This window comes from Anopheles arabiensis, chromosome 3, assembly GCF_016920715.1.
Source record: "Anopheles arabiensis isolate DONGOLA chromosome 3, AaraD3, whole genome shotgun sequence".
Classification (NCBI taxonomy): Eukaryota; Metazoa; Arthropoda; class Insecta; order Diptera; family Culicidae; genus Anopheles; species Anopheles arabiensis.
This window is the reverse complement of record NC_053518.1, coordinates 48690582-48704747: the sequence shown is the minus strand read 5'-3', so window position 1 is coordinate 48704747 and position 14166 is coordinate 48690582. Positions and strand designations below refer to the sequence as shown.

Here is a 14166-nt window from a genome sequence, read left to right as displayed (position 1 = left end):
TTATGTAATTATACCATAGCAGCTAAATGAAGCATTTTAAAAACGAACAGTAGCGGCTTTTTAGATCAGGAATAACATACGAAAGTGTGCAAAAATTTGACCAGTTGCTACTGACAAGTTTCCACAGTGCTGATGGTACACGCACAAAGTCGATGTGTTATACCTTTCAATAGATGAAAAGGATGTTCCTTAAAAATAAGGATATTAAATGGGATTTTTTAAAAGCAATTTAATCCTTTAATCGGCTTAAGCAAATGCAAATTGAAGTGAATGAAATGATTTTGATGTCTGTTTGTGTACATTGTTTATGTCATCCGACTGTCATTCATCGTGTCCAGTGGAATACCTATAGTGAGAAAGAAAAGCATTTTTATATTGTTTACAATAACGCTCTCAGCCGCTAGATCTTGTGCTCGTGCTGTGCTTGTGCTTACCAAACGCTTTATTTTCACGGTGAATTGACAAAGGGCATTCAGTACAGGCAGTATTTGTGAAAATTTTAATAAAATTTCTCACCATGGGAACCAAAAGAAAGAATATGGAAGATGAAATGTCCAGGTAAACTTACGAAATATACAGGGGTGCATGAGTATGCCGGTTCTTAATTTATACTTTCCACGATTATTTCAGATTTGAAGCAGAGATATCCAGTGCTACGGTGTCGTACAGTGCGCCGCCAACAGGTCCAGCTGCTGCTGGCAATCCGTTCATACCATCACAGGTACGGACGGTCATCGGATCCCAAACGTACAGCCAAGTACAGCAGAAATTGGCGCAAGTTCCGCCTAGGTTACCACCGCCGCCAATGCCTCCCTTTATGCCTACGTACAGTGCTCAACCGCAACCATTGTTGCCACCCAAATCTTACTCTACGGAACCGACGCCGGTGATTGTTAGCAGTGCGCCGAAGTTGTACACTGCACGACCGACTGTTGGCATTGCTTCGAAATCAGAATCATCTTCTGGACCTTCAACAAGCTCAGCACCGGCTGTCCAGTCGGTAAAATCAATAGAATAGTCTTAATGTGATAAAACACGAACAATGTTAATAGCCAAGTATTTCAAAACAATTTCAGTACGATATCGCAAATATTCAATACGAAATGACCACCAAGATGAAGAAACCCAAAACGGAAAAGTCCGGTCCAAATCCAATAGCTGAGGAAGCTATCAAAGCAGCCCGCGCTTCATCAGCGCTGCAGTCCTTCGGCAACAGTGAACGACGTGGGAAAAAGGATAAAAAAGTGAGTGCGCTTTCAATTTAAATCACAAAATAACATCGGTTTTCCGAGGGAACGTGAACAGGTTTTGATGTGAACTATTGTTGCATAGTGGGCTGTATCGCAGTCGGTTGATATACAACAAAAAGATTAAAATGATTTTTTTACCATATTATTATTACCTTCCTTATTACCTTCGAAGAACTGCTGAACGATTTAAAGAAAATTGAATTTGAATAACTGGAACCGGTATTAAACCGGTTCTTCTTGGGCGTATCATTCTATGCGATCATGCGGGCATATCCAAGCCAAAACAAGACTGGTTAGTGCAATACAATCGACCTGGTCAAAGTGTTTGCTACACGGGACGGACCGGATGGGAATCAAACCCCTCTGGTTTTGTAGGAACAACTGCATCCATTCAATGGATAAATTAATGCTCCTCATCCATTCAATTACTGGGAAAGTTAGAGTGGAAAAAATAACATCAAACAATCTCTTTCTGCGCTTCCGTGAGGAGGTTGCAGTGATTTCTTTCCCTTCTTGTCATTTTTATTATTTATCTGTCTTTTATCAATCCATCTCTAAAACACATCGTAGTAAGGGGAAACGGGTGTTACCTTTTTTGCATTTTAGCAACTTGGATTGCTACATTTTTATGCTAAATGAACATTTAACGCTGAAATATTGATCGATAATGGTTAATGGATGGATCATGTGGTAAGAGAATCGGTAGCTGGATCGCAGTGGATTCTGAATCAGCGAATCACTGTGCCGGGACAGCTTTGTGATAAGTTTCATGACTGACACAGTTACAGGTACATGTTTTAGATCAGGGTAAGGCCAAAAATACACGAAGCGCGTTTCCGCAAATGGCTTCGTGTATTTGCAGCCTGATAAAAAAGGTAGCGGTTTCACGACGAGATGGGTGCGGGATCTGTTCCAGGAATGGGTTGGAAACGGTATCAGTTCCAGGAACGGCGTGGGTTCAAGATAAGCTTCAATAGCGGATGGGTTCAAAATCTGATCAGTCCCAGGGCAGATATGGGTTCGGGATCACTTCCAGGAATGACATGGGTTCCAGGGCCAATATGGGTATGAGATCAATTGCAGGATCGATTTCAGTTCAGACGCAGTTCTAGGGACGGTATGTGTTGAAGTATCAATGAGTAGCCACAACGCACTTGAGGCAATTTATTTTCAATCCTTGTACAGTCAAGTCAAACGGTATCCATTAGAGAAGTAGCATTGATCTTATGGGACGAAGAGTAGTGGTTACGCACTTGAAGCTGCTCATCGTTTTGGACAAAATATACAGTGGTGCTCACCAAATTGATGGTACATTTTCACTGTTTTTTGCAGTTCTCAATCTAGACTTAAAATACTTACGGTAAGCTAAAATAAAGTTTGCGAAACTATCTTAATTCGAAATGAAACAATTGATATTGCACCTTTGAGTATATGGACGAATGTACGACCTTTAACGTCATTACCTATTTTCATTATCAAAAAGGGCCATAGGCCTCCTCTGGCTACGATTAAGAAATGAAAAATGTATGGTATTGGCCAACAAGTTTTCTGTGATAGTTAGAAGAATAAAAGTTCACTAAACTAATGGTAATTGTCGTAAGTCGTACTCTCGGACCATATTTTAATACTCGACCAATTTTTAGTCAACTCACAAAATTTACAGTGAAATAAATCATATTTTGAGATCCTATTATAATCTAAAATTAGAAAAATTTTATGGTTAGTCTTCGTTTGGCACAACAACCGTTGTCGGTCAAATCCTGCCTGTGCCACTACTGGGCTTAGCTTTCAGTGACTTGCTGATTACACATAGTAGGATAGTCAGTCCTACGGTCCATTCGGGGCTTGAACCCATGATAGTATTACGAATAGAGTGAATCATTAAAGCAATTAATAAAGGCAATGACAACATGCTAGCTGTTTTTGGGTACAATTGTTGCGTTATTGGATGAAAACTTGAAGTGAAGAGAGTGAAGCTGTAGCTTTATGTCATTAACAGTATGATGGATCCATAGATTCCATCAATAATAATAATAAATAACAATAATAATAATAATAAAGCCAAATCCATGACTTCCTAGTATAAAAATTAAACTTTTTCGACAGTTAAATTCATCCATTATAATTTGAATTATTTTCCATCAAACAGCAATTGGTTCGAGTTGCCGGCGGCCAAACTTGGGAGGACATGTCGCTAGCAGACTGGCCGGAGGATGATTTCCGTATCTTCTGCGGCGATCTCGGGAATGACGTGAACGACGAATTGTTGACGCGCACCTTTAACAAGTATCCATCATTTCAACGTGCCAAAGTGATACGCGATAAACGTACGAGCAAGAGCAAAGGCTACGGATTTGTTAGCTTCAAGGATCCGCAGGATTTCATACGAGCTATGAAGGAAATGGACGGTAAGTAGAGAATATGGCGTAGCAGATAACGCTTCCTAATGTTTATTGTAAATCCCAATTGTGAGTTTTCATAATCTTTTTTTTTAATTAGAATTTCTCTGATAATTACATTACTATATGCGTTGCGCTATACATTGAGTTACATCATGCATTTTTATATTATTGTTGAGAATAATTTTACAGTACAATTTGTAACACTTAGAATGAAACATGTGCTGGAAAGTAGTGCTGCAAGGATAATTTAAAAAAAAACACTCCTCTTGTGAATAATTCGCATTCGCTAGTTGAGCGGAGGTTTTACTACTCGGCGGGTTTGTTTGGGTTTGTGTCAAAGTGTCCAAGGCTGGTGCGTTTATCCCATCGGTCCCCAACCATACGATACGAACAGCTGCGGTACGGTGTATTGGCGACGCGCAGTATTCACCTTCGATGTACGAACTGGTGAAGCACTGTCGACATAGTCTGTATCAGTCCGCAGTTGCTGCGCGTGTACAGCGATGGGTTCGGGATCTAACGGGTACCGGGCGCCAAAGGGAAGTGTCTTCGGCACCAATGGATAGCCGGCACCCTTGGTTGTTGCATCTTCTTGATAATCAACTAACGAATGCTCGTCTTGCTGTTGTTGTATCCTTAAGAGCTGCTGTTGCTTCAGTTGTTGTTCTTCGAGCTGCTGTTTCTGCAACTGAAGCAATTGCTGTTGCCGTTGCTGCTGTTGCAGCTGCTCCTGCTGCTGCTGATGTTGCTGCTGCTGATGTAGTTGGTTTTGTGCATAGGCTTTTTGTGCCTTGGTGTAATGATTAAGGTAAAACATTGAAAATGGCATACCGGAGGCACCCCAGCCACGAGACATAAAGAGATCCTTTTTGATTGCTAATGGCGTCGACGAAGCTACTGTTGGTGCAGCAACGGGGACACCCATAGACTTTGATCCCGCTACAGTCGGTCGATCCGTTCTTATGGTATTCACTGTTTGCCCATCGGAGTCACTGGTGCATGGCATTGAGATGACTCGTTGCGGTACGCTGATTATCACCATCGCCACCAAGCCAAACCAGATACGCGTTAAATAACGACCCTGCAGGTTAGAGGGAAGAAAAAAAAAGTGAGTAAGTAGAGGAGGGGAGTCATCGAGAAGAAATAAGGTGAAAATTTGACATGTTTGATGTAATACGAAACGAAGGTCACATTCGATGTTTTGCGAAAGATGTACGTAGGGGTTAGAATTTCATGCTTTAAAATCTGCTTGATGCGTGGGGTTTTATTTCACCAGCGCACAAACAAGTGTTGTTTATGGGGGTTTTGCTTTGACAAGTTCTCCGGTCTTATTGTTTTTTTCTTCTCTCCAACGATGCTATGGGCAATGATCGCTTTAGCATTGCGCAAGCTTCTGAGATGTATTTACAAGCGGACACATTGTCATAGCATGTTTGTTCGGTTTTTGAGCGGTAATCTGGGTCTGGTGGGCCTTCGTTAAGACGCACGATTAACAACATAACCGCCATGAGTTCAAGACTCGTAGCGACCACATACTTCATGTGCAGTACTGAACTAAACGTGTTATACAAAAACATATTTTCTTCATTATACAAACAAGCATTTAGCATATGCAGTTTGGTGACGCTTGGCAAGATGCGGAGAATGTTTATATATATTTAAACAAATTTTTGTCGGCCATAAAGATTCATGATTTAATAGCAGCAAACCGTTTCCTGATCAGTGTGTTTGTGTGAGCTGTGAATATAAACATTTGTTTACTCTTTTTCTTGGTGGGAATATACCGTTTCGTGGGAATAATATATACTGTGCAGGAAAGAGCACGGTTTGAGATTCCCAGCAACTACTTATACGACCCTGGCCAGATGATGGACTTTTCTAAAAGTTCACAATCGCAATCAGTTGTAAATATGATCGTAAATAACCACCTACCACTGTTTGTGGGTCTCCGGAGGCTAACGTTTAACTTAATCGGCTACATTGCGGGCGATAGGGGGCATCAGATTCATCCATCCGTTGGTTGGCGGCACGTAGTAAAAACGGCGTTGTCTCCTATCACAGTTCCCTTGCATGCATGATGCTCACGGTCAGTTGTTTGTTTCGGAATTTCTTGTTTGATTTCGTTTTCGTCTATTTTAGGCGCTAGGCGCGATCTGTTTACCTTCAAGGGTGGGAATATTTATACCAACTGTGTGAGAGTGTGTGAGCGAAACGATAATTACCGGCAAGTCCCGATTGACCGATGTGCACTGATTAGAATAGGCAGTAATTAATTTCTCGGGGAGCGTTCAGTGTGTTCAGTGTGACTGCAAACGATAACGCACCGACTGTTTCTAGAGCCAGTAGTGTGAGAGCATTCTTTTTTTTTTTGCTAGCTGCACTGGAAAAATGCAATGAAAGTGCAAGAACATACAAATAAACAAACAAACAAACAGATTGGCGATCACTTGCTTGTGGGTGGATGTTATCGCACGATCTATTGGTTTGTTGATCGAGCGACCGAAGTTCAGTTCCGGAGCAAAAGGGTATAGTAACATTTCTACGCCTCATGCCATGCGGTGTACCAATGACTGAGCATGTTAGTATATTTTCTACACGCACTTGATGTTGCAAAAAGGCTGCTTATTAATATTATTATTATTATCATTACAGCAATGAAAAGAATGCTCTCATTGACTCAATCAAGTGATTTATTTTTCGTTCGAGTGAAAACCAATAAATCATATTACATTACTAATGATTTTGCTTTGAATAGTAAAGCTTCGTTTTACGGCGTAATTTAAACATGACTGACCGAGACTGGATCTTGGCGAGGAATCTAATCATTTGGCATGTGTATTATTTACTAGTGCCTGCAGCTTGCACACTACGAAGTGCCTGAGTGTCACATTTGGTCTCATGATTGCAGCTAGTGTTTGTAAGCTTTGGCTGATGTAAATGTATATAATAGTGCGCCGCATGTGCGCCGCTCTCAAAAAGAGGCTGCCCTAGGGTCACGGTAATATGAATCATAGTAACGAGAAGAGGAAAAAACCCTTATACCGAAAATGTTATGTACTAGTATTGTATAACAATACGGGAAAGCAAAAATCGTCCAAGGTGCAAGCTCAAAAAGAGAGTTGTTGGTTTCCTAACTGAACCTTGTTTGACGACATTTGTTCACCTCGTGATACTGAGAGCAGCCATGATGGCGTCTAGTGGAACGTGCCGCCCCGATCGTGAGATGAATTATCTCAACCCAAAACTTTGACATTCAATAGCTATTATAAGGCTTTATTCTCGGGTGTGTTCTTCTTGCCAACCTGGTCGAAGTTTGTCATCGTCCCTTGTGGGTTCGAACGATGCAGGAATGATAATGTTGTATGAGATTTTTATATCTTTCATTTTGTGTGATGTTTATGCGGGCTCTGGCTATTTGATTAGTTAGTACCTGCCTATAGCTCTCTCATGTCGCCATTTTTTGTTTTTTTTAATTCATTATGCTGTTGATCAAGTTGGTGCTCTAATTAGCTACAAAGGTATGCAATTGAATTAAAAGGGCATTTACATGGAGCAGAGCTTGGGGATCTATTTTTTGGAACTAATGTTAATGTTCTTATAACTGTTTGTAAACACAATGTAATATAACTGCCATAGTTTTTTTATTTAATATGACCACGGGGGCGGTCCCATGGTACAGTCGAACGACTCAATAATATGGCCGTCATGGGTTCAAGCGTAGAATAGACCGTCCCCCGGACTACTGACTATTCGGGATACATGGAATTGCTGAATAAGTAGGAGAAGAAATAATTTAAGATTGACAAAACACCTAACGAAAATAACGGAAAATGCTGCATTTTGAATCAATCGAGCCAAAGTTTCTGTTGGTTACTAGGCGTCTCCATTGCTTCCGATCGGTAAATCATGTTCTGCGTTGGGTGAAATAATCTTGCGTACTCCGACCCGGGGTTTCCAGACCACAAATCGAGGACACTATGTTGACGAGCGCAGCTCAGACAACCGACCTCATCTTTCCGCACTATCTTGTTTGTGAGGCAGCAGCTCAGCTCAAAGATTTGTTTGTCTGTGTTAATCCGGTACACATGTGGCGTGAGAACGGTTTGAAACTAGAAAACAAATCCACCTTCACATTCGACGTTTCTCAGACGGGGGAGGATGTAAAGCCCGTAACAGGATTTAATGATGTTGTTACGGCTGTAGAGCGTTTGCCGACATAAAGGTGACCGTGTATCTCGGGAATGGTGCTTGCGCATTGATAGAGAAGTGCTTATTGATACGTGTTACCAGGAGCTCTTATGTGTGTGTGTTCAAGAGGTCAAACAAGATGCAGGCGTACGGCGGATGACTATTGAGATGGTATTCTAATCAAGCAGTCGGTAAATAGGAAACGAAAGGCAGACAATACGTTATTTACGCCTAACCCGGCAATGGTAATAGCGGTAAGGCTGGAAGGGTGTCGAATTCGATCGCTGTTTTAGCGCAGAACTATGTACATTATGTCTTTATGAGGTGTATGTAAATTAGAAGATGGAAATTATTGGGAATGGTAATAGTTAGCGGTTGTGTTATCGTATTCTATTCTTACCTTGTCCATTTTGAGCCGTATACTGAGCAGGATGTTGTATGAACTTTCCAAAAACACAGATGATCAGCTTGTTACCTAAACGGTTGTCTCCGAGGTCGTTCAGGATATTGCAGTTCTAATTTTAGCACGTGAAGTCTACAAGAACTTGCTTTATAGGTTTCCGAACAGAACCAGGTTCTCAACAGCAGTACCGCAGGTGGGCTTCAACATAAAGGACAGTCCTTTACGCACTTGCTTTCCAAGCATAATTCACACACGTCCAAGCACTCCCAATTCAATCCAGCTGAATAAGTGTTGGAAACAGCATGATGCTAAGTTATAAGCCAATTAGATTGCACTATTTTGCTACGCAAGTTTCACTGTTCACTGTACCGCATCGCCGACAACAACACACGGGGGCCACCACGTAGAACCAATGCAATTCCGAGCCATCGGAGCAAATTTAATACCCGAATCGCTTGTCGTGGAGATGTCTCGGACAGCTGCCAATATTAGTCGAACCGATCTTGAAATGGAAACGGTTGTTGTTTTTAGTTAAAACTTTGTCGATAGCTAGCTGAGAGCAATTAAACTCCGAAACGGAAACAAACAATCCCACACCAACTGAAACGGTTGCGAATCGTTTGAAATTCTGCGGCAGAATGTTAGCACCCGGCTGCTGGAGTGTGGCTTTTATCAACATCCTCTCATTCTGCACCGGTGCGAATGCGAACGAACAGTGAGCAATCGGTAGTGATGAAACGAGAGAGAGCGAAACAGAGAGCAACAGATGCTTTCGTTGTTATCACAGACAACAAGCAGCAGTGGGTCTTCGTCGGGTGGGCGCACACAGCAGTAGAATGTTTAGTAGCTCCTTGACTGTTGCCTACAATGAGTGGCTCTACTCACTCGCCAAGCAGTGAGTGGTTCCAGTGAGTGATGCAACGGTTATCAGGAAAGCACGCTCGCACGTCTGATACAGGACGACTAGGGAGAGCAAAAAAAAAAAAATAATCCGCTCCTCAGAAGTGATTGGAAGGTAATAAAGCGTGACAAAATAGCAACAATTTGTCGTGCTGGTGGCGGCAGGATGCACATGGCTCTCCGTTTGGACTTTGGCATGAATGCGCGCCAAAATGTTTTTACTTGCTGTGATGTGCTGATCACTGATCAAGTGATCAAGTGTACAGACGGCTTCAGAAAAAAAGGGTGAATGGCATTTTGCAGTGGAAAGGGAAACACAGGTCTGAACATGTTGTAGCATCATCGTAATGCTAAAAGACAAGAAAAATAAATCTTTCACTGAATTCACACTATTAGTTCCATATTGTTTGGCAAAATTTGGCCTGCGAGTGTAATTGCTGTACTGCTACAGATTCATGTACTGTGTATGGTGTTACGGGGAAAAGGAGAAAACGTCTCCTGCAAATGAATTTTCATCTCGCACGTACTGTCGTGAAACCAGCATTTGCTTATAAAAATGCCTAGAAATGATTTGTTGTTCAAGCTTGGTCACTGTTTGCATGCTTACCACTCTTGGCTGACATTTGATCTACATCCGCCTACATCAGGGCACCATCACTACGGCCCACCATGGTGTTAAACCGTGCCCATGGTTAATCAATTCAAAAACAAGACCTTTGGCAGGAGCCTACAGTAATCTACATATTTGTGCAATAAGCTATCAATATTGCCACCGGACGAGAAAACCCGATCGAGAACAATAAAACAGTTAAAAATGTGAAGAAGAAAAGTACGGGGTGCATTAACGCTACAAATGCAAACAACATTGATCACGCATCCTTCCTAAGGTACTGCGTGTGTGAACCTTGTTCGGGCCAGAATAAGAGCTGCTCCTGCAGTATACTGTATGAAATGGAACATATTTTTCTAGCAATCCCTTGGTTTAGTCGTCATCTTGCACGATTTTAACAAGCCAATCATGGGTTCGAGTCTCTTATGGGGCCGTTCCCCGCAGCAAGAACTGACTTAAATTTTCCGGCTGCGTGGTATCTTATTAAATCTCAATAGCATGACCACGTCAGATATGAACTGGTTCTGCAGTTAGTTCATTAAAAACCAAGAAGGTCTGCTTGCTACCACCATAATTTCTTTCATAAGAAAAAGAGAATATTTTTTTGTTTGTTTTTCTTTCGTTGTTTTATGTGTTTATGCATATTATACATTCAATGTTCAATGGTTGTGTTAATCTAGCGAGTTACGCTCATAAGGAATATATTTTTCAATGAGATTTACTTAAAATGTTTGTAATTTCAATATAATCTTTTGTTATTATTACATTAACCCCTATAATTAATAACTCGATCGATTTACAATCAAATAAACCATAGCTGCCAGGCTGGCGTTTGGAGAAGTGTTGTCCGGTGTGGCCTGGTGTTATGGAATGGAATGTTATGGAATAAGCGTCATGGAATGAATGTCATTTTGGCGGTATCCCAAAGCAAACAACCAACCAAATTGATAGATATAGGTTACTTTCACATTTAAATAGCTTTACAATTAATTTTAACAATAATTTCACACAAGTCACAACATTCATTACCAACCGTTTTGGACAGAAAACATCATATTTCAGCTTATCTTGTAGTAATTATGAGTAGTAATTAAAATAAAATGATTTTTGTATTATCTCTTTTGTGGTGCCTTCAATATGCCTTATGAAATTGCCTATAATTTACATATTTTGCTTTCGGTTTGCCTCTTTTGCTACGCTTAGAAGAATTCTAGTACTTAAGCGGTTATCATGATGATCATGAATAAAAATAGCAAGGAATTTCTAATGTAAGCTGAGCTATAGACTTAGCTAGACTAACACAAATTTCGGCACACCTGCAGTGCCTTCCGTTTGTCTGGCATTATTGGCCAACCTGTACCAGAAATGATTTCATTTTGACTATGCCGGTAGTATTCAAATATGTATGTGCGCTGTATGGCTTGATGCATAATGCTTTTGTCTGGAAGAATCGAATAGAAAGCCTTGACAGCTAGGAAGTATTCCCATCCCCCAAGCACATACCGCGGGTGCAAGGGCGTTAATGCGTCACTGGTCCAGTTCGCAGTCGGTGTCTCGCGAGCGAAATTAATTCTTCCCTTCCGATCATCCATCATTGAAGATGGATTAATGCGGCGTGTCTCCTTCGCGTTCCTTGTACAGAATACGAAGCCAAGTGGTTTGCTGAAACACCACTTACCAAAGTCATTGGAAACAAAAAGTGGAAATCGTAAATAAATACGATACAGAACCAACGCACACACAAGCGGTCCAGTCGGTTGTTGAAAAACATCGGGTCAGTCGGTGCTGTGATCGGCATTCAAATCGGAAAATTAGAATTGCTACCGACTATGGCCATGTGTGCGAGACGGACGAGTGATCACTGGTGCTGTAAAAAACAGACAAAAAACCGGAGCGGTCCGTAGCTATGGGCGACCTTATTTACCTGCGAAAAGTCGAATATTTTGCATCAATTGCACCGAAGCTCGAACGAATGCATGAAAGCACAGTTCCGTGTACCAGGGCGCCGCCATATGTCGGCCAGGGAAACGAAGCGTTATGGCCACATAATTGCGGATTCATAATTGCCATTGTGAGGAACCATTCTTGCCCAGAGTAGTGTAACGAGTGACTGAAGTGGGTGCGTTGTTAGTTTCCATGGAAACAGAGCATTGAGCCGAGCAGGGATAGCAGCAGTGCGTAGCAGCCTAAACGCCCAAATTGGCGGTAACATTTGCTTTAAGCTACTGAAATGATAAACGGTGATATCAACATCATCATATCGATTGGCGCCGTCCTTGTACGCGTGAGCCAATTGAATGCCCCAGGGTGCTAGACTTACCGTTTAATTCTTCGGCTGGTATTGATTGGGAAGGTTAATTTTTGCGCCATAGCCGTGTGTTTCACGATGCGTAAAATATAGAGTGTGCTTGTGAAGGTGGAAATGGGGCGTGCGTGGGCTTCGTGCACGGGAAGCAATGTAACGATTGTATGATTGATATTTGATAGGCGCCGGAAAAGCCTCGGTCGAAAGACTGTAAGTACGAACGCAAATCAATAAAGGCAGAGGAAGGCAGGCTCGCCGTAGCACTGGTGCGGTAGACGAGGGGTGGTTTTACCTCGAGGGGACAGGGCTGAAAATTGACATTGAATAGGCAACATGTGATTACCTACTGACATTAAGTACTCGTTTCATGCAGCAGCTTTAGCTTTGCTGATCGGCAAAGGTTACAGGCAAAAACCTTCGTACAACGTTGGTCGCAAAATGAGGCAAAACGGAAAACTTTCTTTTAATACTTACGACTTTGCACTACTACTGCTAATACTACTACTACTATTAGTAGTCAGCTTACACAGTCGTGGGAAATGTGTCCGAGATACGAAAATGTCACGCTAAAAGTCTGCTGGCACACAGATTAGCTTAAAGGTGCTCCTGAAAGATGTTGGTGTGAATTGTGTAGCTATATTTTTCACTTCGATGTTAAAAACTTCTTGTTCAATTGTTTGCGGGCAGTCTTTTGCTGTAGTGGAAGAATACCGATGGGGAGCTACACACTGTAGGGTAGAAAGTTTTGCGGACAAAGTGCAACGCCTAGCCGGCACAGAATGGTATAACCTGGTTTTGACTCCATTAGTGACATTTATGACGGTTGACTGCTGCTGCATTGGGAAGCCACAGGTGTTCCTCGAACTTGACCCACACACCTTAGATGAACGCAATAGAAACACGTGCATGTGGTACGTACAAGTGTAGGGGAGCGGGTTTGTTATTGTTATTTTAAAGTCCGAAATCGGATATTCTGTTTTCCGTGGAGTTTGAGAACATAGTTCAGATTGTTTGAATTTTGAACCATTTCAGTGTTTTGTGACCGTTTCCTAAATTGGAGAGAATGGTCCATATTTTGCCAGTGCAAAATACACTAACAAATACGGTCTCTGTTATGAATTGTTCGTTTGAATAGACATGAATTCTCTTTCCTGTTTCGTTTCCTCCGTAGGACGCTACGTGGGTAGTAGACCAATCAAGCTACGCAAAAGCACGTGGAAAAATCGCAGCATCGATGTGGTACGTAAGAAGGAAAAGGAAAAACAAGCGCTGCTTAGCCTCTTCAATCAGAGTTAGTAAGACGTGGAAGCATCGCCGAGGAGGTGCGATGTGCATGTTAATTTCGGCACACCACATTCTGTTATCTGATCTTTCTTCGTTTGGAACCGTAGAAATATAGTTTGCAATTGTAAAAAAAGTGTTTATGAGAAATATTAAAAGTCAGACACCATATTTGCGTGTAGATTTAGATAACTTATGTTTCGCTAGCTTCGAAAAATAATATCACTCAGCAATAAGATCAATCTATATCATACCAAACATTCACTGTAGAAATATCGTTCAGCTTGAACAAGTTATTTTTAACTATTTGTTTTTCTTTCGAGCGAACAAGAGGTGAGTACTGCGCATTTTAAATCGTATTTTTGTAATTTTATTAAACAAATGTAATTTTTCTCGAACCAGAAGACGATTTTAGCATTTGTTTTCACATTTCTTGGAATTAGAACATAAGCAATAATAATTATTTCGTTAATATAAAGCCCTCAATTAGTGAATGTAATTGTTTTATACAAAAAATAAAGTTACGACATGTTTCAATTATGGTTTTAATAGAGCCTCTGTGGTCGAAACCCTAGAAAGACCAACAATATTCGTACTACTAAGCGAGAAATATAATGAAAAGTTATTTTTTTCGAGCTTACCTTTTTTATGTAAGTTATTTGAAATATTTTATGTAAGTGTTTTCATTTAAAAAGTACAGATAAAACATTCAATTTATTTAAAAGCATGTCTAAATCTATCTTGTGGTGACAATGCGGTCTTGTCTTGTGTCATGCCTAGATGCTCGAATGCTCGACCCTGTGAATCGAAGCAGTAAAACGTACGCC

At 41.2% G+C, this 14166-nt stretch overlaps 2 protein-coding genes and 2 long non-coding RNA genes across 7 annotated transcripts; 1 reads left to right on the top strand and 3 right to left on the bottom strand.

Annotated features, from left to right (window-relative positions):
* Positions 1-343: 343 nt before the first annotated feature.
* Positions 344-13526, top strand: LOC120903341 (RNA-binding protein 42). The gene is made up of 5 exons (XM_040312717.1): positions 344-558; positions 631-1000; positions 1077-1244; positions 3400-3658; positions 13230-13526. Exons 1-5 carry the CDS (start codon positions 518-520, stop codon positions 13352-13354), a joined length of 963 nt encoding a protein of 320 aa, XP_040168651.1. The 5' UTR covers positions 344-517; the 3' UTR covers positions 13355-13526.
* Positions 3664-8880, bottom strand: LOC120903344 (histone-lysine N-methyltransferase 2D-like). The gene is made up of 2 exons (XM_040312719.1): positions 8241-8880; positions 3664-4733 (listed from the first exon to the last, which is right to left on the bottom strand). The coding sequence occupies exons 1-2, from the start codon at positions 8247-8249 to the stop codon at positions 4011-4013; spliced, it is 732 nt and encodes a 243-aa protein (XP_040168653.1). The 5' UTR covers positions 8250-8880; the 3' UTR covers positions 3664-4010.
* LOC120903345 lies at positions 4952-8234 on the bottom strand. Of its 2 annotated transcripts, none has more exons than XR_005739580.1 (2): positions 5875-8234; positions 4952-5813 (listed from the first exon to the last, which is right to left on the bottom strand). It is a non-coding gene; the product is annotated as an uncharacterized LOC120903345 (long non-coding RNA). The 2 variants fall into 2 exon arrangements; XR_005739581.1 differs by having other exon boundaries at positions 4952-5805.
* On the bottom strand, positions 10376-12802 carry LOC120903346. Of its 3 annotated transcripts, XR_005739584.1 has the most exons (4): positions 12533-12802; positions 12351-12365; positions 12074-12266; positions 10376-11978 (listed from the first exon to the last, which is right to left on the bottom strand). It is a non-coding gene; the product is annotated as an uncharacterized LOC120903346 (long non-coding RNA). The 3 variants fall into 3 exon arrangements; XR_005739582.1 differs by having other exon boundaries at positions 12351-12802; XR_005739583.1 differs by having other exon boundaries at positions 12074-12365.
* Positions 13527-14166: the final 640 nt, after the last annotated feature.